This window comes from Candoia aspera, chromosome 16, assembly GCF_035149785.1.
Source record: "Candoia aspera isolate rCanAsp1 chromosome 16, rCanAsp1.hap2, whole genome shotgun sequence".
Lineage (NCBI taxonomy): Eukaryota > Metazoa > Chordata > Lepidosauria > Squamata > Boidae > Candoia > Candoia aspera.
Window position 1 is genome coordinate 4,103,929 of NC_086168.1, and position 27,349 is coordinate 4,131,277.

A 27,349-nucleotide genomic window follows, 5' to 3' on the forward strand; every position below is an offset into this window, starting at 1 on the left:
GATATAGGAAATCATTCAGCCTAATTTTTAAACACCTTGTTATAACTTGAACATCCTACATAATATTGATCAGACTTAATTTGCTCAACAGAGGGCCAGCTCAAGAAAAAAAAAAGAATTTATTGACAAGCCAAGATGGGAAATAGGTTTTTTGGCTATAAGATGTTTTTTGCTGCCTTCCACACTCGATCAATGCACTCTTCTTCCTACGGCAATAAGTTCCAAGTTTTTGGTATGTAACTCAAAAGTCCCTTTGCATTTTAGTGACTTTCCTAGCACATATTAACAAATGTATGAGTATTGTGCTGAAACGAGGCAATAGCAGGACAAGCCCAAATCTTATGAGTGAGCATTCCCTCATCTGTTTTACAATTTAAGAAAAAAAATCTTAAGGGAAAAATCAGGTGGGGCAGGGGGTAAGGGCTGCATTTGGCAAAGGGAGAACCAGCCCAGGTAGATTCTAGACCAGGGTTTCTCAGCCAGGGCTCCATGGCACCTAATGCAAGAGATCACTAGGGGTTCCCTGGGAGATCCCGATTTATTTTAAAAATTATTTCAAATTCAGGCAACTTCACATTAAAGAGGTAAGTTTCATTATTTTAGTTTAAGGACACTGTTAATGCATCTAGACAGGCCTACCCATGAAATGAATGTAATAATTTTGTAACTTCTGGCCTATATTTGAGCCTGAATGTGCAGGGGTTCCCCGAGGCCTGAGAAATATTTCAAGGGTTCCTCCGGAGTCAAAAAGTTGAGAAAGGCTGATCTAGACTCAAGGCTTCGAAAAGAATAGCCAGAAATCTGTTGACCCAGAAGGACAGGCAGAAAAGGCTTAAGATTTAAATCCTCTGGCTCACGCACGTGACGTGAATTCTCTGTTTTTCATCAGACCAGTCTTCATGCAACTGCACACACACATCTGCAGTAAAGCAACATTACTAGCAAGAACAAGTCCTTGAAATTTCTGCTTTATTGAATCTACTGAACTTGGGGTTGAGGTGCCCCTGGGCACCGTGCTGGTTATCCCTGCATTTTTGGCTTCTTGTCCTGCATAGCTGACCCTGACTGTAGAAATTAAATATTTGCAGTCAAATTTCAGAAACAAACTGTCTGCAGATGATCCTGTGAGCTTGCTTGCTTGCTTGCTTGCTTGCTTGCTTGCTTGCTTGCTTGCTTGCATTCATTCATTCATTCATTCATTCATTCATTCATTCATTCATTCATTCATTCATTCATTCATTCATTCATTTGGTGTACATGCTGGAGCTGTGTCTTCAGTTCCTATTGAATTCTGGTTTTATCCCCTCTGAAATTTGGCGCATTTGCTTCGTGATGACTGTAAGGTTTTTCTGCTTGATTGATACACCAAGCTTTGGTTGGTTAACTGAGACCAGGTGCAATTTTAATCCAGGGGTCCTGATGGATACCACGTGTTATTCTTGCTGTTACAAAGTTGCATTTATGGATTATTATAGCATGATGGACACAGTGTTTTATTTTGCTGTTACAAAGTTGCATTTATGGATAGTTGTAGCACTGAAAGAAAATATTTATGGATCCCTGTTCTTTTTTTATTGCAAATTTCAGCTTGTTCAATCAACAAATGCTACCTTGGTGTTCTTTCCATCCTTTAAAAAAGAATCTGATCCTTTGGTGTTGAGGGTGTAGTAATCAATAACCACTTTCTTTTGTACATATCTGTACTTTTCAGTAATTACTCAGTAGGTTAGATGTGTAGGAGTGGGTAGTTAATTTGATGTGAAAGTAATGGCAATTTTTTTACCTGGGAGAATAGTAGCTGGAAAGGAGAAAGCAGAGGGGCAGAAGGTAGGTGTAAAACTGATTTGTAGGTATGTGGTATGTCTCGAAGCAACATCAGGTTTAGAACTTGAGAAGGCCATGCTGCAGTTATCCAAGGTGGTCCTGTCCCTTTGACTCAGAAACCAGTTCATTGAGGGCCCTTGGACCAGAGACGCCAGACAGGGATTTTGGTGTCTTCTCCCTCCTTTTATCCAACCTTCTCTCTTCCAACGTTGGATGAAACCATCCCAGCCATGAGCCATTGAAGGCCTACAATCAGTTGGATAAAATTATACTGTACTGTGCCTATCACGTAATTTGCATAAGGCTTTCACTCTCAAAACCCGTTGACAATTCGCGGACAACCAAAGCGTAGATGAAATGGCCGAAGTTCTTAGGAAGCGGGTAGACACGAGGAAGGAAGTGGGAACGAGATAGGCAGAAGAGCTTTAGAAGGTATCAGCAATTGCTGCGGTTGCTGTCCTTGTGAATGTCACAGTATCCCTAGAGCGCTGGAATCTCATGGAATTTGTGGGATGTGGGTTGCTTTCGTGGCTTTAAAAAGGGGATGGGACCTTCCCTCCGGCCTTACTCAAGTGACACTTCTAGCAAGCTTCCTGCTATATATCGGTAAGGACAGGGAGATATTTCTTACTATTCTTAATTGTTTTCTGTAGGGTTTTACACTGGTCTTTTAACATGGTATTCATGTGTGGTTGTTAGCCAGCCAGAGTTACTTGTTTAGGATGGGTGGCCATATAAATGTTCTAAATAAATAAATATTTGGTGGATGGGTGTTATAGGGAAGGCAATGCTTGGAAAATTACTACTCTTTGAGTTTGTCTGTCTGTCTGTCTGTCTGTCTGTCTGTCTATCTTAAAAGAATTCAGTTTAATCTCATTTATTTAGTGGTCTGCTGCAGTCCTGTAAGGACTTCCAGGTTGTAAAACGAAATGATTTTATTGCGCCATCTGCACGCAATTCCATTTTAATAGGCGGCGTCTAGTTTTACATTGGGCTTCTAAAATGAGCGGTGAACCTTGAAAAGCGGCCAGCTTTATACACCTAGCAAGGAAAGATGGGTGTGGTGTTTCAAGCCATTTTGAAGAAAAGGAAAATGAATCCAGAGCTTTTACTTCTACCACAAAGCGATGAATAATCTGCCTCTCTGGGCAACTAGAACACGTCATGATGCGCCCACGGAAATATTTTTGCTGTTAATTTTGGGATTATGTCAACCCTGTGTTATGTGGCTGAGAGCATGTGGCTTTGTCAGTTGAAGAGTGAAACCCCTACAGGTAGTCCTCAATTTACGATGACAGTTGGGACCCGGACTTCCGTCACTAAGCAAGGTGGTCGTTAAGTGAGTCACAGCCAATTTTATGACCTTTTTGGCTGTGGCAATTAAGCGACTCACCACGGTTGTTAAGTGAATCACGTGGTCATGATTCTGGTTTTTAAATTCAGAAGACAGAATATGGTTTAACCCCCTGACTTTTATGTTCTTAAGCTGCCCAATGGCTGACTGGGTGGTACAATAAAAGGCACTAAAAATACCATTAAAATGCAAACATATACGGTGAAACCAAATAAAATGGAACCAGCTAAACAGCAACAAGATGGTCATTCAACATTACGGCATTTATGTTTAAATATTTTAGGGAAATTCCGCTCTGTATTTTTCTGGGGGGAAGCTATATTGTAATAGGCGTGGCCATTATTTTCCCCATTCTTCTGCAGCTGATTTATTTACACACACACACACATACACACACCCAGCACAACATGGCAGATCAGCAAACTCTACTAGATGGCCAACTTTGCTACAATTTCTAATCTATCTTCTCTTATCCTAACCATTACCTTTTTTTGCAGCACATTTTCATCCTGAGAACAAGGACAGTGATGCTGAGAAATTGATTTGCTTTCCCTTAAAAACCTGGGAATTATTCGGAAGCCTTAGGATCTCTTTTCTTTGTCGAATTGTGCGATTTCTCCCCCGTTTCTTGCCCAATTCCTTCCCCTTTCCCAGCTTTACTGGGGCAAACGATCAAACAGAGCCTTCCAAGCCTTTCACATTCAGTACAACATAAAAATGGGTGTTGCCGTTTTCAGCTTTTGAAAAGCATCTTTTTGAAACTTGGCCTGAAATCTGGAGGGGTTTGAAAGAAAATGTTCTGGAGTGGAGCAAAAGACCAGAAAAATTGATTCTGTATACTGGCCCGAATATTTATTTTGTTGTTGGGTTTGGCTACAAGTTTCAGCTTTCTCTGCAGGTAGTACTGCTTTATCTGGGTTCACAAGTTAAGCGAGGTCTAGCCTGATTAGTATTTGGATGGGAGACCATCAGGAGATCCCAGAGCTGTAGGCTAACCTGGGAAATCAGAAAATCTTCCTGGAAGTGGGGCAGTGGTAAACCACGTCCATGTCCATAAAGCCATCAGGAACAAGCGTGACTCAATGGAAGCTTTACTTCAGATAGTTCATCTGGCAACACCTATCTGATCTAGCTAGCAATTGGATGGGAGACCACCAGGAGATCTCAGGGCTATAGGATAGCTGAGACACTGAAAAATATTCGAGAAGATGGCAGTGTCCAGCTGCTCCCAAATTACTGGAAAGAAAACCACTTTGACCTTTCCCTAAAGTCACCAGGAATTAAGTTTGGCTTGAAGAGGGCTTCACCTTTGCAAGGTATTAAATGTTTTGATATAAAGCTTAATTTGATATAAAGCTTGAATCTTTGTCCAGATTCAAGCCAACAGGGCCGTGAAAGGAGACCAGACTTGAAGATCCAGGATGGTAGCAAGGGATGCTACCATCCAAGGCTCAAAATAGGAGACATGTAGGAACATATATTGTTGAGCTGTGATCCGCCCTCTTTAAATACTCTTTACTGCCCTTTGTTGAAAGGGCTGCAGAACAAATGTCCCAAAATATGAATAAAGTTACTTCCTTCCCCCCCCGGCCCCAACATTTAAATAGAAATCCCTCTTGACAGGATGGAGCAAACCTGGAAAAGAGATGAGAAGAAGTGAAGGGATTTTTCTCGTAAAATCTCTGGGTAGCGCGAACGGCCGTAAGCTCGGGATCAAATGAAACGGCGGCCTTGTCAAGATCCAGAGATGAAAATTCGGCACCCTCCCCCTTCTCCCTGCTGGGTTTGTCATTGTTGAAGAACGCGTTCCCTCCCCTGCATTCCTCCTGGGATATTGATGCCTTTCAAACGTTAAATTTAGGATTCGAAAGACCTGCACTGTTTGACCGAGGAACTTGGCCTGCGCTTTGCCACTTGGCCTTTCTCCAAAGCCTGGTTCTTGCCTTGAGATCCAGGGTGCTGCTGTTGTCCCCAACAGGCCTTTTCTTCGCGTTGGCGTGCCCGCACAGACACCCCCCCCCCCATTCCTTCGTTCATTGCGACGACGGTGCCTTTTGCCAATGACTCTTGGGAAAGCCGTTCCGCGCGACACGGTGCTTCAGCAGCAGCACGTTCTCCTTTCCATCCTTCTCCTCCAGAGTTACCGAGAGAACGGTGGTGAAGGAAATGCCTGCGTTTTGTCGTTCGGGGAGAAATTAACTCCTTGAGAACTTGCCACAGTCGACGGTCTCGCTGTTGCCTGCAGAATCGTAGACTAGGCGGTCTATTTCTGGCACGTGGGCTCCCCGCAGTTGAGGTCTGAAGATGCAAAATGTTAGACCGATGTCACCATACGGTCACTTTCCAGCCTCAAGGTCTTGATAGGCCCAGACTTCTTCCAGGGCGACTGGTTTCGCTGAACACATTCCCTTTAAACAAAACCGTGTTACTGGAAAGCATTTTCAAGTAGGTTTGCTGCAGCTTAAGAAGCAAGAGGAACTGGGGGGTGGGAGGAAGGGGGGTTTGGAAAAGTTCCCTGTGCCATCTGAAGCAGAAAAGCATTTGTGGAAGCCGCAGTGCGTGTGTTTGGGCGTGTTTCCTGTTGTGCTCTTTCGGCTGTTCTCTTGATAATGTTGCTTTCAAGGTGGTGGCGAAGAAGAAGATGGGTTGGGGTCAGGGAGAAGTCTCTTATGGGGAATCTCAAGGGAGCATCTGTGGGGAGCTTTGGGGCATGCAGTGTGGTAGAATGGGGTCAGGCTAGCTAATGGATGTGTTTTGGCGGAATTGTAAAATTGGAAGGGATCCCAGAGGTCATCCATCCCACCCCCTGCTTGGTGCAGAATCCATTAGAACATCTCAGACACATAAGAACTCCGAACTTTTCCGTTGCTGCCTGCCAGTTCAGATAGTCAGGACTTTTCTCCTGATGCCTAGCCTGAATAATAATAATGAATAATAATTTATTGAACTTGTAGGCTGCCTGACTCCCGACGACTCTGGGGGGCTCACAACAATCAAAAGAAATTAGGATAAAACCAATAAAACTTAAAAAATAAAGATAAAAGATGGCAAGTGCGACAAAACGAGGGGTCTTCCCCTCCCTCGCCGAAGATCTGGGTGAAGAGCCAGCTCTTCATGGCTCTTCTGAACAGCAGAGTGGGGGCCAGCTGGATCTCGGGGGGACTCTCACTCCAGAGGGCAGATACTGCTGCAGAGAAGGTGTGCTTCTCTCAGCCTCACCAGGTAGACCAGACAGGAAAAACGACTAGATAAACTAATTCTACTTTATTGTAGGCTACATTAGCAGAATCTTGCAGGTCTGAAAGTACAATTTGCCTCCCCCCCATCTTGTTTACAGCCCAAGAAACTAGGGAGGGTCCCTCCTGAGCCTCTTGCTCCACCCACTGTGCAGCTCTGGGCTATGCTCCCTCTTATCTGATCATTCCCTAGGCAGCGTCTCTCTGCCCCATCTCCCAAGATCACTGCCACATACATTACAGCTTCTGGGGTCCCATAGATGACCTGGTTTAATTGAAGGAACCCAGAGCATGCCAACCCTGCCAGGTCGAAGTGGTTGAGCTGATACTATGAGAGACATGTGGTCCCTCAAGTAACCTCTTCCTTTGTAATTTTATCTGAGATCTCCAGAACTGGGGACTTGACAAGCAGTGTTAGCCCCACAGTTCTGATCCTACCTTCCAGGACAATAAGAGATAATCAGGATTGTGTTGTGCTGTAATATGTGGGAATGACCATGGGAGACAGGAGGAAGAGCCGCAGACTAGGCAACAGTCAGATAAGAGGCAGCTGGGCCCACAGAAGGAAAAAGGGTGTGGGAAGCATCTCAAAAGGGACCCTCCCTAGTTTCTTGGGCTGTAAAGGCGAGGCGGGGGGGGGGGGGAAGATGTACTTTCAGACTTGAAAGATTCTGTTAATGTCGCCTTAGAGCTAGTATTTCTGGGCATGCTTGTTGTCTGGACTACCTCGCAAGGCTGACGTGTGTGAACCTAGTCCTAGTTTAGCTTTGAGAAGAGAAGGCCCAGACGAAATATTACAGCACTCTTCCAGTGCCAGCAAGGGGTATCATTTATTTATTTATTTATTTATTTATTTATTTGGTTGTCAAGTTTTGCCACCGCCCAGAGAGCGTTGGGAGGTCTTCATGCAGAAGTTGACCTCAACCATGTGTATCCTGGAGTGCAGGTGGGATTATCGTGATTTTTACAGGAAGGCAGATTCTAACGTTAGGAAAGAGGTCCTAACGGAGGTAGCAATTGGGTGTGGGCACTGATCGTGAAGGAGGGGATGAACACCCTTTGCTGGCCATGCTCCTTCCTGCGTAGCAACTTAGCACATACATCTCTTCTTCCAAAATTAGTCTTCCTTTTGCAAAGGAATTTCCTCCCCCGCCCCACCAATGTATCAGTTACCATTTGCAGTTTGCATGTCACACGTTTGCACGTCAGGACCAGCGAGCGTGCGGTGGTTGAACGAGGGTGGGATGTTTTCAATAAAGGACTTTCCTGCAGCTGGGATCACTCCCCGCAGTCTTTCTCCCCAGGGAAGCCTCTCGCAAGAGAGATCGGTAACTTGCTGGAATTGGGCGTGGAAATGCAGTGCGGATTTTTGGAGGCGGCTTTAAACGCTGGAGAATCTTGGCCCTTGGCTTTTCTTTCAGAGAGCCGTCCCTTTTGTCAACGGATCTCTGCTTCCTGGATGTCAGGGTGCTGCGGAGATAAACGGGATGTGATCTGTGTTTGGAAACCTTTTGCTTGCTCTTTGGCACTTAGCAAAGCCTGGGGATCAGTCACCACGCTGTTTGTGACTTAGGGTCTCTATCCCTCCTTCTCTCCCTCTCCCTCCTTCCCTTTTTTCCTTTTCCCCTGCTTTTTGAGTGTTAGGCAGGGAATAATTAATGCAGGTGCCCATCTTCCTCCATAAATCTCCTCTAAGAAATTCCAGAGTGGGATGGTTCACTCAAGGAATGATCACACTGATGGTTTTCAGAAGCAGCATCTTTACAGTAAAGCAGTGTTTTCCAACGTCGGCTACTTTAAGACGTGTGGACGTCAACTCCCAGAATTCCAGCTGGCTGGGGAATTCTGGGAGTTGACGTCCACACGTCTTAAAGTTGCCGAGGTTGAGAAACACTGAAGGAAAGGGTCAGAGCTCGGGCTTGAGGGCTTACCAAAAGAACAGGCATTTCTATTTCTTGATTTTTCCTCCCTGTGCATCCTTTTAACTTCTAGGTTTTTTCTAGCAGCTGAAAGGGCCAAACTCACACAAAACCATGGCCAAAAATCTAAGCCATCGCCGGTTGACTGTCTTTCTTAGCAGCTGATTCTTAATTAAAGCCCGGTGAACTTGAAAGCTCTGTGCAGAAATGGGTTCTACCGCCCTGGAATGGCGAACTAGAGAAAATTGGGGTTCAGGTATCGTGGTTTGTTGAATCAGCTGCGCTTGCTCCAAGCATGTGTTAGGTCATTGGCTCTGGTCCGGATGACATTTGCAACACGTTAAGCCAAATTTAGGGACTGCATTTGTCCAAGTAAACTTTGGGTGGTGTTAATGGTGTGTGAGTGGAGGGGTCTGTGTGTGATGGCTTACCACACGCTGCAGACCCAGTCTGCTTGCTTTACTGTGTTGTGCGATTCCCCCAGGTCGATTAATTCAATAACCAAGTTAAGTCTGCAGTAGGAATATATTCTGAAGGATCAGGCCACGATGCATCTGTGGGATCTCTAAGGAGCCTTTGAAGTGAGCTAGCTGAGGAGCTTCTAAAAAATTTCTCTCCTCCGCTATGAAACATTTGGCTGAGAATTCATGCTTCCTGCACTTTGTGCGGTGATTAATGTTCTCTGTTTCACTTAAGAGTCCAAATTATTGAATCAGACCTAAGTGTCCCCCCGTCCCCTCTCACAGCAATTATTTCAGAAGATGCTGCATGTCCCAAAAGGTTATGCAAACATCTGGGCTTTTTCCAGGTCCTTAACCCATGTCTCCTTCCCTCACCTAGGGTGGAGACTCTAAGCCAACTTTCTTGAGATGTTTCTGGCTATGAAGTTAGTCTTCAAATCGAGCCAATCTCACCTGCAAAATCCCTGATACCTGAAATCTCACAAGATTTGGTCTGCTTTTGTGAGAATCCCACCAAATTGCCGCGTCTCAGAGACCCCAGTGGTTTGTTTATTTTTCAGTTAATCTGGAGGAGGCTGTGAATGCTGTTTGGCTGGCCAACTGGCGCCGTGTTCCCGACCCCTGCTGTCATAGGAAGCTCGCAGTGACGCCTTGCAAGCCTTTTCCTATTTGCAGGGAGCCAACAGACTCACAGGGCTTGTTCCGCCTACAGCTTAAGGCGCTGCACAACCTTTGGGCAGGCCTTCGAGGCCAGGATCCCTGTCATCTTCCCCAGATTCTCCATCCTGTGCCACCTCTTGCCAATTGTTGACGCTCGCTGCTGGAATCCCTCCCCTCCAGCCTGGGCTTTCAGCACAGCTGAGAAAACATTGCCCAAGTGGTCTTCCCTCCTCTTCCGAGGCTCGCTTAGAAACAGAAACACACTTGATTTTGCAGATAATGTGAGCAACGTCAAAGAACCGTGTCCACCAGGCATTTTGCCTGCAGACACAACCAATGCTGGAGTTAAACGCTTCTCTGCCTTTCTGCCTCTGTACAATGGAGCTGCAGGCAGCCCAAATTCCAGCAAAAAGGTTCGAAAGAATAACATAAATGACAACTAAATGGCAGAAAAATTGCTGCTCTGCAATCCCAAATCCCCAGCAGTTGTTTTTCAGAAGTGTGTGGGTTTAAAGAATAGGGAGGCCATTAGAGGTAGTCCTCGCTTAATGGCCACAATTGGGACCAGAATTTTGGCTGCTAAGCAAAGCAGTCATTAAGTGAATCTGACCTGATTTTACGACCTTTTTTGCGGTGGTCATTAAAGGAATCACTGCAGGTGTTAAGCGAACAACATGGTTGTTAAGTGAGCCACATGGTTCCCCATTGATTTTGCTTGCCAGAAGCCAGCCAGGAAGGTCAAAAATAGCAATCACGTGGCCACAGGACACTGTGACGGTCATAAATGCAAAGCAGTTGCCAAGCACCCAAATTGTGATCGTGGGGACACCACAACAGTCATAAATGTGAGGACCGGTCATAAGTCGGTTTTTTCACCAGTTGTAAGTCCAAACCATCACTAAACGAATGGTTGTTAAGTGAGGACTACCTGCAATGATTTTTAGCATAGCGAATGAATGGGAAAACTCTCTTCCGCGCTGCCAGGCTCTCAAAGACATATCTTTTTATCTCCTACAAAGCAGTGTAGTCTAGAACTCTGCGTGGACTTTCCCTAGTTGCTTGTCTTTACTGGAAAGGCCAGATCTACAGTGACCCTCCTTGAAACACCACAAGTCCCTTTTATACTGCGAAAGGTGAGTTAAGATGGAAATAGATTTTCATCCCCAGCCTTCTGTCTTCTGTCTTCTGTCTTCTCTCTTCTCTTCTTTTTTTTTTGCAACACAGTAGGGTGTCCTTTAGGCCTTTTGGCCAAAAGGCACATCGGTTTCTTTTAACCAGCCTGCAGACAACTTTGGAGAACTCGTAGACCCTCCCTTGTTCAACCCTCCCTGAGTTCTGCACTTTTTCCCCCCAGCTTTTTCTTTTCTCCATTCACTTCGCCCTCCCTTTCTTTCCATCCTCTCCTCAGATGCAATTTGATCTTCCAGGCCTGGTCCTCTCTTGAGGCACATCTTGCATTAACTCTTTCCTCCCCGTTGTATCTCGAGCTTATTTTGGAAAGAGCTGATACTCGAATGCTTCCTGGGATAGCAGATTTGTGATTTACTGATTTATCTCCCTTTATTATATTCATTCTCAGGGCTTATAAGATGCTCTAGGCAACTGCCTCTGAGTGGTGTACTTTTTAATTTGGGTTAAAATAAATGCACAGTGATGAGAAATTGAAACCAGAGGCAAATGTTGTAAATATTCCGAATTCTCCCATCTTTTTTTAGACATAGAAGAGTGCTGTGGTGTGTGTGTATGTGTGGTGTGTGTAACCTCCTTATTTTCACACCAGAAAGCCAAGGCTTATTAGCCACTGCCATGATCGGCTTTAGCATTAGGATGCTGCTCATTCCCTATGGATCCATTTCCACTCTGGATTTGAGCCAGCGTAATGGAATGTGGGAAAGACCTTGGGAGACTTTGGCAAAGAGATGTTGCCAAGGGAATGGTCAGATAAGTGGCAGCTGAGCCCGTAGCTGCATAATAGATGGAGAAAGAGGCTCAGAAGGGACCCTCCCTAGTTTCTCGGGCTGTAAAGGAGGCTGGGGGACGGGGATTGTACTTTCAGACTTGCAAGATTGATGTCAGCCTTCCAAGGTAGACCAGACAGGAAACACGACCAGATGAGCTAATTCTACTTGATTGTAAAGCTACATTAACAGAATCCTGCAAGTCTGAAAGTACAGTCTCCCGCTATCTCCTTCACAGCCTGAGAAACCAGGGAGGGTCCCTTCTGAGCCTCTTTCTCTGCCCGTTATGCAGCTGTGGGCTATGGCCTCTCTTATCTGACTGTTCCCTAGGCGGCATCTCTTCACCCCGTCTCCCAAGGTCATTCCCACATTCCATTACAGCCCGGCAGTTGGAATTTCTAATGCAACTTAAGCAATCTTTAGATGAGTGGTGCTTCTGCTTAACATTAGTGCAAGTAAAGCAGGTTGAGACGGGGCTGGGTCTTGCAGGCTGATGAGGCCAAGATATGCTGAGGGCATCTTCCTTTCAATTTCTCATGGTGTTAAGCCTCCATTAGAGATTATAGTTTTGCATGCCCCTCCAGGGTGGGCAACCATGTTTCCAACATTCCAGAACCAGGGAGACCCAGTTGTTGAATTTCTGCAGAAGGAAACACGATTAAAGGCAACTGAGCTTTCTGCAAGTGTCTTTCCCTTGCCTGGAGCTTAATCAAGCATGCTGGACTTTCATCTTCTCCAGCTTAATACCTTCAAGATTTGTAAGCAGTTATGAGAGTTGAAGTCCAAACATTCAGAGAGCAGAGAGGTGGAATCTAAATAAATGAAACAGAAAGCATCCGTTTGAAGAAAACTATGATAGCGCAAAAGAAGCATAGGAAACAGGGAACATTTTTTAAACCATGAGCTAACATGAGTTTTCCTCCAATTACTGATGTTAATGTTTGTTTTAGAGTTACTGCACTTTATTTGCATTGCAGAATTCCAGAGCATCGCTAGATGGCAGCGGAGAGCTACTGAAAACTCTAAATCTTTGCTGCCATCTAGTGGCTGTTCAGAGCATTGCACCCTATTGTAAAGTTGATTTGTTCTGACCGTTATTCAGAGTTGCCATTTTTGAATCGGTGCCCAACTCAAGGTTACAGCTTTCATTTGAATAACCTAAAGCCAGCCTGAACCTGGGTTGTAAAACCATGGTCAAATCTTGGCTCGGTTGGAATCCTGCACTGGCTGTGGACTAAGCTAAAACAGGGATAAAAGATTTAATGGTTCAGCACATGGTGGGAAGCCCAACACATATGATTTAGCCCTGTAAGCTTTATTTCTTTGGGCATTCCATGTTATGTGAATCCAGCAATGGTGTTACATTAGCCTGGATTTCTGCCCGTCTCTTCCCACTTAAGGAACCAGGTTGTCCTCCCCCCCCCCGGCTCAGTTTCTCCTCCTCTTCCAGACTTTTTCCCCACCACACACATTTTCCCTCCTCCAGTACAACTGGTATAAATTTGACTTCAGCTAAACGTTTTTCAACTAACCTCCAACGGCATGTTAAGATAGAAAGCGCGCCTGCTGGTGCTTTAATGAGATCACGATGAAGTTCATCCTGTCTGCAGTTTAAGTGGGTGGCTGCCAACATGTGTTTTCTGCTTTGGGACCCTCGTTCTCTCAAATATGATGTGTGACCTGTTGTTGTGTCCCCCATGATGCTGGTCATCTACTAGATGCTGGAAGCAGCTATCTGTTTCACCCCTGTTGGGAACAGATGCTGAGATTGATGAAGCTTTGGGCAATGCAGCCAGCAGTACATACATGCAATATTCTGTTAGATCTTAGATGCCCTCAAGGGATTTTGTGTTGCAGCCAGAAATGAGGACAGATGGCCAAAATCTTGGCCTTCTCACCTACGAGAACTCAGATATGGAGTCCTTGATGCTCTCTGCAAGCCCACAACCAAGCTCAGGGAGCACCAAGGACTCCGCAGTTCAACCCTGAGCTACAGAGATTCTCTTCGTTGGTAACTCAGGAGATATTGGTGGTCTTGCCCCAAATCCCACAAGCTTTTGGTAGCTGTGCTCCAAATTTGGCAGAAGTTCAGCATTCTCCCTTGAGGTCTCCTCAGAGACACGAGAAAAGCACAGGAGATTCTGGCCCTTTTGTGTACTATAGTGTACTATAGTTTTGAATAATAAAAATAATAATAATAATAATAATTTGATTTGGCAGCTCTGAAGACATCATCTCTTTATATTGTGGGCCCTCTGGGCATGCAGCTTATGTGTCTGGCCCCTGCCTTAACTAACTGACACAGGTAATTCTCGATTCTGGAATTTATAATTTTACAGCCCCCGCTTTCTAAAGGAGCCGGTTGAGAACTTCACCTATTTAAAAAGTATCAAAAGCTGGTATTTGAGGCACCTCCAGCTGCCCTGGAGAGGGTGTCCTAAAGACCTGTCTTCAAGGCTTTGTGCCAAACCAAAGTGGAAAGCATATATTTTACAGTGTGTCATCTTTAAAACCATTTTCATCCAGGGTGGATTTCTTTAAACCAGCAAGAATAAAAATCCAGCTGAATCTCCTTTAATTCTTCTAATTCAGAACTTTTCTGAACAATTTGTTTAGTTGCGGGAATTGCTAGTTTTAGCTTCTGGTTTGGCCATTGCCTTCAGCCCTCTCCATGGATGCAGCCCTTAAAAGGAAATAGATTCCCCACCCCAGCTTAAAAAAATAAAAGGGGGCTTCAGAAGGTAGTCAAGCTTGGTCTCACCTGCCATGATTCATTGCAAGATTGGCACAGGGTCACGCATCCGACAGTTCCCCAGTGGAACAGGCTATAAAAACGAGGCAGGATGCTTGGCATCCAAACCCCTCCAATGAAAATATCTGTGTTTTCATTAAAAAAAAAAAAAAAAGATTGTGCCAATCCAAATTGCCCCACCCATCCTAAACATTTCCAGTTCAGTCATGAAGCTATGGAAAGATTGTTTGAATTTCTGTTCCTCTCACCAAGGGCGGGATGTGATGAATACTTTTTTTTTTTTTTAAAGAGAAGAAAAAAAAAAGTTGGCCGGGTGTCGGGAAGGCTGTTCAAATAAATTCTTCTGACTCATTCGTAGTCCTTTGGCACCGAGCGCGTTAACCTTGTTGCTTGACGATCTCGAGGGGTGATGGGGATGGGTTTAGCAATCCCGTTTAGTAATTCCGCTGGAATTTTTTCTGGAATCCTGCAGCTGTACTTCTGGAGACGGGCCTCCTGTTACAGAAAGCAGAAGGACTCAAGGAGAACTCCGTTCCAGGGTTTGCGCTTGTGACAGCCCGTTCAGCATAACCACACTGCAATTTCCCAGAACTGTTTTCCCGGCTAGGCGGGCTGAGACCCCAGTTACGTAATGTTCAGTTCTCTTGTGGTTCATTTCTTCTCCCCCACCCCGACATGCTTTTGTTCAGCTCTGCTTATCAAGGAACGAATTAGTCAGCTCTGTCGTGATAGAGCGTATAACAATTCCTTTCGTATCCCTGGAATGACGGCTTTGTTTCCAGGAATGGTATGGGTTCTGGTCTTCAGTTTCAGCGAGACAACCCGTGACCCATTGGGTCATCGTCTCAGAGAAGTTTCCTCACCAGATTTCTCCATGCCTTCAACAATGGCAGAGCTGCTAATGTCCTGCCTTCACTGGAAAAGTTCTTAAAAATCCAGGGAGACCTTCAGAAATGTCTCTGCCTTGACAGTAGCCCATGTTGAACTGTATAGCATAGTCAGACATCAGGAGTTGACCACAGGAAACATTCTATGACATTTTGTATTATGTCATGAAACGTTTTATGATAATTCTTATGTCCACAGGAGTCACAGGTCCTGGATTTTGGATGCATTCTGTAAGTTAGCCCATCTGAGGTCCCTTGGTTCAAAAATGGTTGCCCTACAATGCACCGTTTTGCCCAGTTAAAGGTTACACACAGACAAACAGGAGAGTTTTTGTAGTATGTAGATAGATTTGTCTCAGCCTGATGTATGGAGAGGAACCTTGGCTTTCTCCCTCTTTTTAAAATCATTTGGAAGTTTTACAGGGGAAAAATTAGAACTGCGTCTTTTGCACAAGGAGTCACAGAATGTAGGGGTTGAAGGGACCTTGAAGGTCACCCAGTTCATCTCCCTGCCCTGTGCAGGAATCCAGTTCTACAGTATCTCTGACAGGTGACCATCCATCCTCTCTTTAAGCATCTTCAGCACAGAAGATGGTCACTAGTTGCCTTGTACCATCCCTCCGTTGAAGGACATTAAGCAAGCGTTGATTTACTCAGAATAAATCACTGTTAGAACTTTGAAAGACTAGTTCCTGTATTTCCTCTCATTTGTCCTCTTCCTTCCCAAATCCTTGTCCTTTAATGTTATGTCTGGGAGCAGGGCCATCCTTAGCAGCTCATCTCTCTGAACCAGTCTGGAAACCCTTTGTCAGCTGGAGGGCTAGATGAAAAGCTTAGAAATCAGTAATAAAACCAAGTGCAAACAAGGCAATAGATAACAGATGGGTGGATGTCTACCAAAACAGGAATTCCTTCCTGCAGTTGTGAGATAAAATAGTTGTGCTTCTCTCTGGTCTTCTCTGCAAAGGTTCTCTTCCTTCCTGAATTCTCTAAAAGCAAAATAAAATCAGTTAGGAAGAGGGACCATGGAGGTCCATTGGAAAATGGAGAATCCTGGTCACCTACTTGACTGGCTGATCTTGAACAGCCAAGCAGGGTTGAACTTACATTATGGTCAGATGGGGGACTATCAAGGAATCTCAGAGACCATCCATGTAGGAGAATTGAGGAAAAAAATCCAGGAGAATTTTGTGGTGTACGACTTCCATATTGTTGCGGAAAGAAATCTATATGGGTGTGACAAGCCACCAAAAGTCAACTTGAAGGAGACATTATGTAGCAGATTCAGGAGATACTGTAATGATGGTTGGAGATCTTATGCATAAGAGTTCAAACATTAGGATGAGTAGTAAACATACAAAAATGTAGGGCATCCCCAGAGGATAGGCATGTGGACCCGGGTTCAAGAACCTTGCTACAACATAGCTTTCTTAAAGCAGGTCCATCTGCTTGGATAGGTAGAGTGATCAAGGTGTGTTATATGCCAAGATTTTATCCATTTGTGTTAGGAAATCTCACAATATTTTACCCTCATTTTCAACTACTTTTTCAACTCTATGTTCCCACCAATTTTTCATTACTGGCAAATGAAAATTTCTACGGTTGTTCCAGTGAATCATTTGGGTGGCTGTGTTATGCCCTTGGTTGTAGTCAGTTTTTGCAATCTTCTTGCACAAGCTGAGTCTACGATCTACTGTTTCTTCGGCTTCTTTGCACAATCCGAACTTTGAACTGTTGTTGTTACTATGGTTGGTCGCACAGTCAGCCAGATGTGTAGACTGGATTTGGCATTTTGGTCCTCCTGTTGAGTCCTTCCCAAGGGTAAGCAGATGTTGCTGATCAATAACATTAAAGGTATCGTTGCAGGATGTGAGCCGTTCCCAGTGAAGCTGCCTTTTGCAATCGCCTGGTGGTGATTTTGTCAGGGCCGATGGTGTTCCAGGGGTGCTCCAGATGTTTTGGGATTGCGCCAAGGCACCTGTTGCTCTTGGGGCCACCTTTGCTTCCTTTTGCCACAGTCGTCCTACTTCTATCTGCAGTCTTTGCATTTTCTGATGTCCTCCAGTTCTTTCTCTTCTCTTCTGCCGCCCCCAGGTACTGCAGTGGCCACTGTCCACACTTCTTTGTCTGTCCGATCAACAGTTGTTAAGTCCGGGGTGTTGTGCGGCAGACGCTCATCTCTTTGAATTCTAAAGTCCTGGAGCACTGTGGCCTCTTCATTTCGTTTTCTATTACTTTGTCTGTTTTGTGGTCCCACCAGTTCTTGCTTGCAGGCAAGTGCTGTTTCTTGCAGATAATATTAATACAGTTGGTTGCACAGTCAGCCAGATGTTTAGATTGGATTTGGCATTTTTATCCACCTACTGAGTCTTCCCAAGGACCTGGGATAGGCAGATGCTGTTGTTTGATGTGGTGCTAATGGTATTGATTGATGGTGATAAAGGGATCGGTTTGATGGTATTAAAGGTATTGATTGTTGGAGTTAAAGGTATCGATTGGTGGTGTTAAAAGTGTTGATTGATGGTGTTAAAGGTATTGGTTTGATGGTGTATTATTATTGTTGTTGTTGTTGTTGTTATTTAGCAAAAGCAGTGGCTTAAAAACAACCACCAGGGCCCTTCTGTTTCAGCCTGGGAGCCACTGGGGTTGAACAGACCTTCTGACGCAGCTCGAGCCAGTTCGTACAAACTCTTCCTTCTTTTCCATCCCCTGGTCTCTCCTTTTTGGAAAGCTGCCGGAACGAGACTTTGCTCCGCGCCGCCACTGAAAGGGTGAAAGAGGGCATCCAGAGATGTTTTTCTCCCGCTAGGAATTTCCCAGCGGCCTCCCTCTGGAGCTGCAGGGTTGACCCGCTTGGTCGCAGCAAACCGGGACTCGCAGGAGTTAAGTGTGTGTTGGGGGCGGTCCGCGCGTTCCTGATGTCACGCCAAAGGCTGAAGGAAGGCCTTTGTTGGCAATTCAATCTTTGCAAATCAGCCTCCACCGAGCGCCTGCCTCCTGAGGACGGAGGGATGGGGAAATTTAGAAGCCCTCGCTCTAATTAATTTATCTTTGCGTTTCCCCCCTCCACTCTCCTCTTTTTTCAAAGTAAACTTCTCTCTTTCTTCTCTGCCTGAGCCACCTAATAATCCTAAAGAATGTGAAGTGAAGACGCTCCCAAGTTTTGGGGAGAGGCGCGATGGAACGTGTCAAAAATGGATCGTCGGCTTTGGTTCTCCCGAGCTAACTAACCAACTAATGGTCCTCCGAAGGCTGGATTTAGGGTGCTTTTTTTTAAAACAGAGCAAGTTGTTTTTTTTCTTTTTGGCCGTGAAGTTTTCACTTAGGGAGAAGAGGAGGAAGGCGGGTGTGTGAGGGCAGAATCGGGCACAGGTCTTCCTCTGACCAATGAAAATGTTGGAGATTTGCCTGAAATTAGTTGGTTGTAAGTCGAAAAAGGGGCTCTCCTCGTCTTCCAGCTGCTATTTGGAAGGTAAGTCCGGAGCTGCGGTGGTTTAAGGGTGGATTTCTTTCCGCCTCTGTTCTGGGTTAGGCCTGTAGTTGGTCTCCCTGTCTGGAGCAGGGAGTCCTTCTAGAAAAGTACGCTGTTGTGCATCTGGAGAAGAATGGCTCCCTTTGGGAGGGGGCTGGATTAGGGACTTTCGACGTCCTTGTCTCAAAGTTAGCTGGCACTGCTACTACTACTTCTTTCTCTTTCTCTTTCTCTCTTTCTCTCTTTCTCTTTCTCTCTCTCTCTCTCTCTTTCTTTCTTTCTTTCTTTCTTTCTTTCCCCATGAGAAAACAGGGCAATGGAATAAGTAGGGAATTTTGGCTGCCTTGGTTTCCCCTAGGCCAATCTCATGCCATGCACAAGTGAGAGAGGTTGGTCTCCTTCTCCTTCTCCCTTCCTCCTCCTCCTCCATCGTCATTATCATCCCTCCTCCTCCTCCTCCTCCTCCTCCATCATCATCCCTTCTCCTCCTTCCCCTTCCCCATATCTGTCCCCTTCTCCTTCTCCCCAATCTTGAAACATGGGGAGAAGGTAATGTCATACGCTAGGTGGGATCCACCAATTTTCCAAGCCAAGTGACTTCTGTTAACTCCAGCCCATGAAAAAAATGTGCCTGTTTCTCTTCCATGTATGGTTGAAAAATATTGAGAAAGCTGGCTAAGGAAAACATAATCAGAATGCCTTTGGACACCTTACACCCATGTCCCAATCTGGTGGATAAAGGAGGATGAAATCACTTGGACCTTCCAAGTAGAATTTTTAAACAAAGTTTCACCTTGGGAAGAAAAGGGCATTGATTTTAGCCAAAGGACAGGGCAGAAAAAGGCTTGAGGAGAAAGGACATATGTTTGCGGTGATGGTTGCTTTTAGCTTCATATATTTTCATGCCCAATTTAACGTTCCCTTCGGATTTCCATCTACGCAAATTCTTTGGTATTTATAATCGGGATGAGTGAACTTCCAATCCATGTAAGAATGAGGACCACAGAGGAAAACATTTGTTTGGCCCACCTCAACAAAGGGAAGGATTAATAATATTAATTGTGACATTTGTGTGGAAAGCTGGCCGTTAGATGTTCATTGCAGCTTGGCCACATACTTTCCATTTGGACTTGGTGAAGTCCCTTAATCGCATCCTTGCAATGCTCTGTTCCGCAATAGGCAACCTTCTGTATTTCCCAAACCTAGGAGGGTTTTTTTTCCCCTTCCCCCCTTGGTATTGTACTTAATAGCTTTTGTTTTTCCAGGATTTCAGTGGTGGGTTAGTCAGGCATTCTGGATGCTGCTCAAATGCAAACATCGTGACTGCCAAGAATTTTTCTGGCCTGTCACTTTTGAAAGCAGAAACAAGCCCATGTGATTTTTCTTCAACCAGTCAGCCTTGTTTGTTGCTTGAGCGTCAAAAGATGGCTAGAAATTCCTCCGTGAAACTCAAAAGTTTGGAAAAGTGGGTGTTAAGGGTTCAAATGAGCCTCTTGGTTTGTAAATGCTTGTGAATCAAAAAGCTTATTTTCTTGGTGATCTTTGGGACTCCGTTGTTGAACCCAAAATGAAGAACATGTTTTTCCCCCCTCTCAATTTCCACTTTCTCAGCTACTTTTGCTTTAAGGAGATTCCCCCCCCCTCCCACTGTTATACCATATTTATTATACTATTGATTAATTAGGCCTTAACTTGCTTGGCCAGAGATCAAGCCATGTTGGAATGGAAGGAAGTCCATGGTGAGGGGAAAGGAAGGATCAAATTCTTAGATGCTGGAATCAAACTGAAACACATCTTCATTGTTCACACAACACATCTTTTGAGCAGTGATAAATCTGAGCCATGCAGACAGGAGTTAAAAGAATTCTAGCATTGTCCTCAGGTAGAAACATGATGGGACATTTTCTTGTAGATCTTTATGGGCAGTTGGATGGCACACAGTTAAGAGGACAGTGGTCCAAGGACTTTGCACCACTTCTGCAAAATGGGGGCTATTCCCTGCACACCCATTTTGTGGGGTGGGTATGGGGAAGGGAGGGGAGGACCAGTGGCCCATGGGAATTTCTCCATGAGCTAAGTTTGGACTTTGGATCCTTGCTTTCAACTGCTAGCATCATCCGATGTTTGGCTTTCCAATGAAGAGTGAAGCCAAGGTTCAGTCTTATTGGCGTGGCCTCTGGTGGTCTCCTTGGCATCTTGCAGCCTTAAATACTTCATCTTGTTTGCCCTTGTTTCTTTAATGCAGCATGCCCTTCATCCCTTTTCTTAGCTAGAACCAACAGAATATGGAAATGAATGAAAAATGTATAGATTGGTTTTTTTTAAGTCAAAGCAGTGGTGAGAAGATGCAGAATAGATGTTCCTACTACGAAGACCAGCAAAAGCTATCTTCACAAGAAAAGTTGGTCAGAAAAATGTGGAGCGGGGGGGTAGTCCATGCCCTGCCCAGCCAAACTGTAGTAGCTAACTTACGATAAGGCTCATGGTTTGTAGATCTCTCCAGCCTGGCAAGTTGCAAGAGGTAGAGCCTACATAACAAGGGAAAAGTCTAGAGCAGGGTTTCTCAACCATAGGGACTCTAAGATGTGTGGACTTCAACTCCCAGAATGCTGGCTGGGGAATTCTGGGATTTGAAGTCCACACATCTTAGAGTTGTCAAGGTTGGGAAACACTGGTTTAGAGTCATTGCCTTCCCTTGTTGTGTTTGAAAGTCTGGAATGATGGCCTGGAGGACATAGAGGAATCCTGGGGTTTTTCCAGGACCAGGAGCCAGGTTTCCATTGCCATAAACCAGCAGGAAATTAGGCTCCCAGTTGTGGGGCTGTTGTCATTGCAAAAAAGGGTTAGCGGATGAGGACGGATGACATTTCCCATCTCAGGTTTTGGTTTTGATACATTTGGACCCTGAACATGGACAGAGTGGATCCCTTACCCCCTTCCAACATGCTTGTTGACTTGCTGCTTGTAGAGACTTTCTGAAGGAAGTATATGAGTTTGATTTTTGACGTAGGACCTCGGCTGTCATTCAGCCTTGATTCAGGAAGGCTTCCAATGATCCACAGTCATGGGAATGGTGTTGTCTCATGTAGCATCTGTCCCCTGGATGTTTGAAGACCCTAAGTGTCTGCTTCACGTTTGTAGTGGGACCACGCGACTTAGAAAAGGTTGCGTAAGTGTGTGAGGTGCTTTGGGTTTGATTATAGAGGGGTTTCAGAGAGGAGGGGGTTGCAAAGGGAACACCCCTCTGCAATTCTTTAAAGCAACAGCAGACTTCACCCCTTATCCTGTGGTGCAAGGAGTTGCCTTTAGAGATGAAAGAATTTGCAGAATTCCTGTGTTTCACAAATCAAGCTTCTTCTGGTTTGTCCTTGACCCTTTGGGGGAGATGGGCAGTGACAGAAATTTGAAATATAAAGAAATATAAAGAAATATGGGGTTGATCTCTGGAAGCTGAACAGCCAAACTTTTTGTGTTGGAGTCACTTGCCATTATGAAATAGCTATGCTTTTTTTTTTTGGTAAATTCTTCTATATTCTCTTGTGTATTTTTTTTTTGGTGCATCAGCACAACATTCAACTTCCATTCTTTTCCCTTGTGTTTGGCAGTATCGATAAACTAGCTATGATTGGTTGTTGTCATTGCTTTCAGCCAAGTTGTTCTTCCACTTTTTAGTCAGACCGTCAAGAAAACTTACAAATCCCATTTTTTAAAAAACATAAATTACAACAAAGTATCAATTTAATGGACTAATGGTGTCCGTTAAACCAGAGTGTCTGTTAAATCCAGATGGGATTTTTATGGAGGTATATTTACATATCTTATGCATGCAGAAAATGGGAATTGGGGTTTATGCATGCATATTTTATCTATTTTATGCATTGTACGCATATATAAAATGGCATGTGCAGAAACACATAATACATATATAATAGATTTGACTGTTGCATCTGCTGCCTGCTAAGTGGAGTTCTGTTAAATCAAGAGTTTGCTGTTCATGTAAAACAAATTCCTGGGAAAGGAGCAGGAATCTCATTTTGCTGGTAAACAGAAATCAAGCAAAAACATGTGGCATCTTAAAGAGTAGCAGCTTGATTGTGGCAAAAACTTTTATGGACTAGAGTCTGCTTTGTGTGTCTAGCTTGATAAATGTCAGGTTGAGAATGGCGAAGTCAAGTTGGAATTTGGAGTGAGCTGAGCTGTGGATGTGAGTGAGAGAGAGAGAGACCGAGGTCATGTTGGCAGCTGTCTAATACAGCTAGTCCTCGACTTACAGCCATTCGTTTAGCGACCGTTCAAAGTTTTGACGGTGCTGGAAAAAGTGACTTGTGACCAGTCCTCGCACTTACAACCGTTACAGCATCCTTGCGATCAAAATTCAGACGCTTGGCAACTGGCATGGATTTACAGTGGTCGCAGCATCCTGGGGTCACGTGATCACCATTTGCGACCTTCCCAGCTGGCTTCCGACAAGCAAAGTCAATGGGGGGGGAACCTGATTCATTTAGCAACCATGCGATTCACTTAACAACCGCAGCAAAAAAGGTCATAAAATTGGGTGTGAGTCACTTAACGACCGCCTCGCTTAGCAAGGGAAGTGCAAGTCCCAATTGTGGTTGTAAGTCGAGGAGTACCTGTATTCACTTGGAAGGATATTACCTGCAAAGTATAAAATCATAGTTAAGGCTATGAGAGTCCTTGGGGATCATCTAGCCCACCCCGTCTGGTGCTCCCCAGGAGTAAGCATCAGTGATGCAGTGAGAGTATGAATCATTGAGTTTGAAGTAGTTTAAATCCATCTCCCTCTCTCGAGAAAATACCTGTTAAGACATCCATAATTGATGTCTGTCCAGCTCCTAAGTAAAGGTAAAGGTTTCCCTTGACGTAAAGTCCAGTCGTGTCCGACTCTAGGGGGCGGTGCTCATCTCCGTTTCAAAGCCTTGGAGCCGGCGTTGTCATAGACACTTCCGGGTCATGTGGTCGGCATGACGACACGGAACGCCGTTACCTTCCCGCCGAAGCGGTACCAATTAATCTACTCACGTTTGCATGTTTTCGAACTGCTTGGTGTGCAGGAGCTGGGACGAGCAACGGGAGCTCACCCCGCCGCGCGGTTTCGAACCGCCGACCTTCCGATCGACAGCTCAGCGGTCCCCCAGTCCATCTGAAGTCCTTCCTTCTACTGTTGAAGAACTCTTATTTTTACAACTGTGATTCCATGTCCTGAGCTCGGAGAGGGTGGAGACCAGGTTAGAGTTAAGCCATCTTCTACTTGCCCCTCTTTAGGCACTTGAAGGGTGTTATCCTATCTCCACCCATTTCCTTGCAAGGCTAACATGCTCAATTTCCTCTCTCCGCCCTTGTGGGACAGGCCCTCATTCATCCCTGCTGCCCTGCCCTTCTTTAAACCTCGCCCGGTTTCTCTGAATCTTTCTTAAAAGAGGATGCTTAGAAATGGACACAGTACAAATTTAGGAAGCTGACCTGTGTTTGTGGAGAATAAAGAGTGCATTTCCCAGAGGACGTGAAGGCCACTTCTTCTTCTTGCTTCTACCCATGGAATAGTGTTAAACATCCTTAAAGTTTAACTCTAGGGAGGATTGTACCTCGCTTTTGTAGGGACTTAGCTATGATTGGAGGCTTTTTCAAGGTTCGTTGTTTATTCGTTCAGTCGCTTCCGACTCTTCGTGACTTCGTGGACCAGCCCACGCCAGAGCTTCCTGTCGGTCGTCAGCACCCCCAGCTCCCCCAGGGACGAGTCCGTCCCCTCCAGAATATCATCCGTCCACCTTGCCCTTGGTCGGCCCCTCTTCCTTTTGCCCTCCACTCTCCCCAGCATCAGCATCTTCTCCAGGGTGTCCTGTCTTCTCATTTTCAAGGTTCACATGTAAAAAAAAAATCTAATCTAGCCCCTAGCAGGTGGCAACATCTGGTTGACTTTGGCTGATCTTGAAAACTTAAGACAAGACAACAAGGCTAGTAGTTGGTTTGGAAGGAAGACCAGGGTGGTGGTGGTGGAGGAGGAGGAGAAGGAGAAGGAGAAGAAGGAAGGCAGTCTGAATCTGAAGTGAGTGCAGTTCATTGGGGAGGAATGCAGTCAGTTGTCCAAACAGTACCAGACATGGTTGACTTTAGCAGTTGTCGAACTGAGTTGCATTCTAGCATTATCAATCTTCCTTTAAGCTTGGGCCAAAACCCAAGAACATTACTGATCATCTGGCCTGGTTTTCTTCAGTGCTGTCTGTGCTGCTTTGAAATACAACCTGGAAGCTTCAGCCAGGTCCAAACACTTGTAGGTGCAAGTTATCATGTCTGATCTCAAGATCAGCCAAGCTGCTGAATACCAAGGGTTGAGTCCTCCCAGCAATGGTTCATCATTTTTGAAATCACATCCTACAAGCATGTGTGCATATAACCAATGTACCCACATTGAGAACCATGACTTCGTTGGTGTTTCTTGTGAAACAGCCAGCGTAGACCTGCAGGAGACCTCCAGACCAAGCATCTTGCAACTAACCCTGGGCAGCAAAAGCCATTGCAGAACTAGAGGTTGGAAACTGAAGATCTCTATTAATTGATCAGAGTCAAAATGGAGTTTTAAATTGGGTCCGGCCAGCCCAGAAACTTCTGAGTGTCTGGATTTGCACATCGCATTAAGCTAGAATGCAGTTGGATTGGTCTCAGGTCAACTTTGCCTCTGTGGCTTGTGAATCCTGGCTTATGGTTTAGCATAGCGTGGGGCCTGTCATGCCATGCCTGAGCTACATCGTTGAGAATGAGGAATCTCGGAGGGCCAGAAAATTTGGCAAGTGAATTTTATGCTTCCTCTTGAGACTCTGGCAGCTTCCTTGGATGGTCCCCTCCACATGGGTTGGATACAGTCTACCACCAGCAAGCCAATAACGATGCTGGCTGGGGATGATGGACATTGAATTCCAGGCTCTTAACAAGCAGCTCTGTCCAAAGCAGAGGTCCCTTGGCTACGGACTCAACATAAGAAGAGAAGAACTGCTCTCTTCTAGCCCAACACTTTCCCCATCCAACTGGATTCCTCTTGTAAATTTGCTTTTCATATTTATTGGTTTGTTTGTTTTCTATTTCTGCCTTTCCTTCCAGAGCTCAGTGTGGCATGCATAGTCCTCCCTTCTCCGGTTTTGCCCCAGAACAACAATCCTACAAGGGAGGTTGGGCTGAGAGAGAGGGACCAAGTCAGAGTCATCTAGGAAGCTTTGAAGACTAAGGCCTCTATGGTCATAGTTCAACTCCGTAACCAGTAGTCCTCTCTCTCTGTCTCTCTCTCTCTCTCACTAGCTTACCAATTCTGGTAGTTGTGTTCTCAGGAAATTGGATGTGTATATGTGCTAAACTGGAGAAAGCTGTCAGACAGAACCCCAGGGACCAGCTGTCTTTTCAGGAAACTTGAAAGGCCAGAGTCTGAGAGCATCATCAAATCTCTTCTGGTTTCTGCAATTTCACCTTCAAGATCTCACATCAGATTGCTGGAGTTTCTCATGACTGCCACATTCTTACTGGGAAATTCAAGTTCTCATGGGACAGCACGGGAAGGGTTGAGATATGACAGCTTTGGGAGAGGGGGGCTGGTTTTTAAAAAAAATTAAAATACATAACTTTGGGATCCTACTGAGATCTCTTGTAGGACCACTGTAGATCCCATGTCTCGTGTTTCCATGAAACAGACCCAATTCCTGCCCTTGTATGTTCTTTATGGAGATGCTTTTTCCAATAGATTTTTTTTAAAAATCCCAGCACTTTCAAATTGTGCCATCACAATGTTCCAGCCCTCTAAATTTTTCCAGGTTGTTAGTTCGGTCATCGGCCCAATTGTGTTTCTCCATCCACCCTTTGCAATGAATTTTTTTTGCTGTGCTGCAGTTCACACACGAACACACACACTACAACAACCTGCAACTGATCCCTGAAACCTCACTGGTCTTTTTGTTTACTTAATGCCCAACTTCCTAAACCAACTCACAACCCAGGGTTGCAGGGCAAGAGTTTTCTTTGAACTGCTCTGAGTTAATGTGTTGGGTGAGCCATTTTTTTTTAAAAGACTTGGTTTAGCTCCAAGGATACCAATCCGGGGCACTCTACCAAACTCTCCTTTTGAGGTTTCCACAAATCTTGGTCGGTATCCTCTTTTCCACTCAATTCCACCTGGTAAATATTATCGTAAGAGGCCGGAAGAAGGAAACCTTTGGCAGCTCAAGCTGGCCAGTTTGCAGAGCCTGCTCCCCCTTTCCCACTTCCATTATTGTCCTGCAGAAAAATTTGGAGCAGCCTCTGCGAACCCTGAAAAAGGATCTACTACGTTCACCTCTCCCAGAGAAAGGAGAAGACAAACTGGAAAAAACAATGAAATAACTGAAAAGGCTGTTTGGGAAGGAAGAATTATTCCTTTAAAGTCAAAGCGCTGATTTAAACGTCCAGGGAAAATAAAAAGGAGGGAGCGTAAAGCCATTTATTTGAACTCTGCTAGTCAAACCTCTTTGTTTGCAAAGGGGCTAAGTAAGAGATGCAAATCTTTCTGTAACCCACAGCTAGTAGATGCTGGAAGTGTCTTGTTACAGTAACCTGAACTGGCCTGGCGCTCTCTCTCTCTCTCATTCTTTGAAACAGTCTCTCTTTGTGAGCTCAGCTAGATGACAAGCTCAGTAAATTTGGATCCTAGTGAAAACTGAAACACACTCATGCACGGGTGCACACCCACACCCACACATGCTCACGCCCTGCTGTGATGACCTGTTGAATTCTTAGCAGGAAATGATGGGTGTAATCGTGGGCTAGAGGAAAAAATCAACATTTCCCTGC

At 45.0% G+C, this 27,349-nt stretch overlaps 1 protein-coding gene across 2 annotated transcripts in view; it reads left to right on the forward strand.

Annotated features, from left to right (window-relative positions):
- ABL1 (ABL proto-oncogene 1, non-receptor tyrosine kinase) overlaps positions 1–27,349 on the forward strand; it is a 135,860-nt gene that overhangs the window by 44,791 nt on the left and 63,720 nt on the right. Inside the window, exon 1 of one of the 2 annotated variants that reach the window (XM_063316015.1) lies at positions 18,051–18,523. The exons of the other annotated variant lie outside the window; for it this stretch is intronic. Coding sequence (XP_063172085.1) covers positions 18,439–18,523 — 85 coding nt within the window. The 5' untranslated portion in view covers positions 18,051–18,438. Of the gene's footprint in view, positions 1–18,050; positions 18,524–27,349 lie in introns of those variants that run through there. 2 annotated transcript variants of the gene reach the window in all.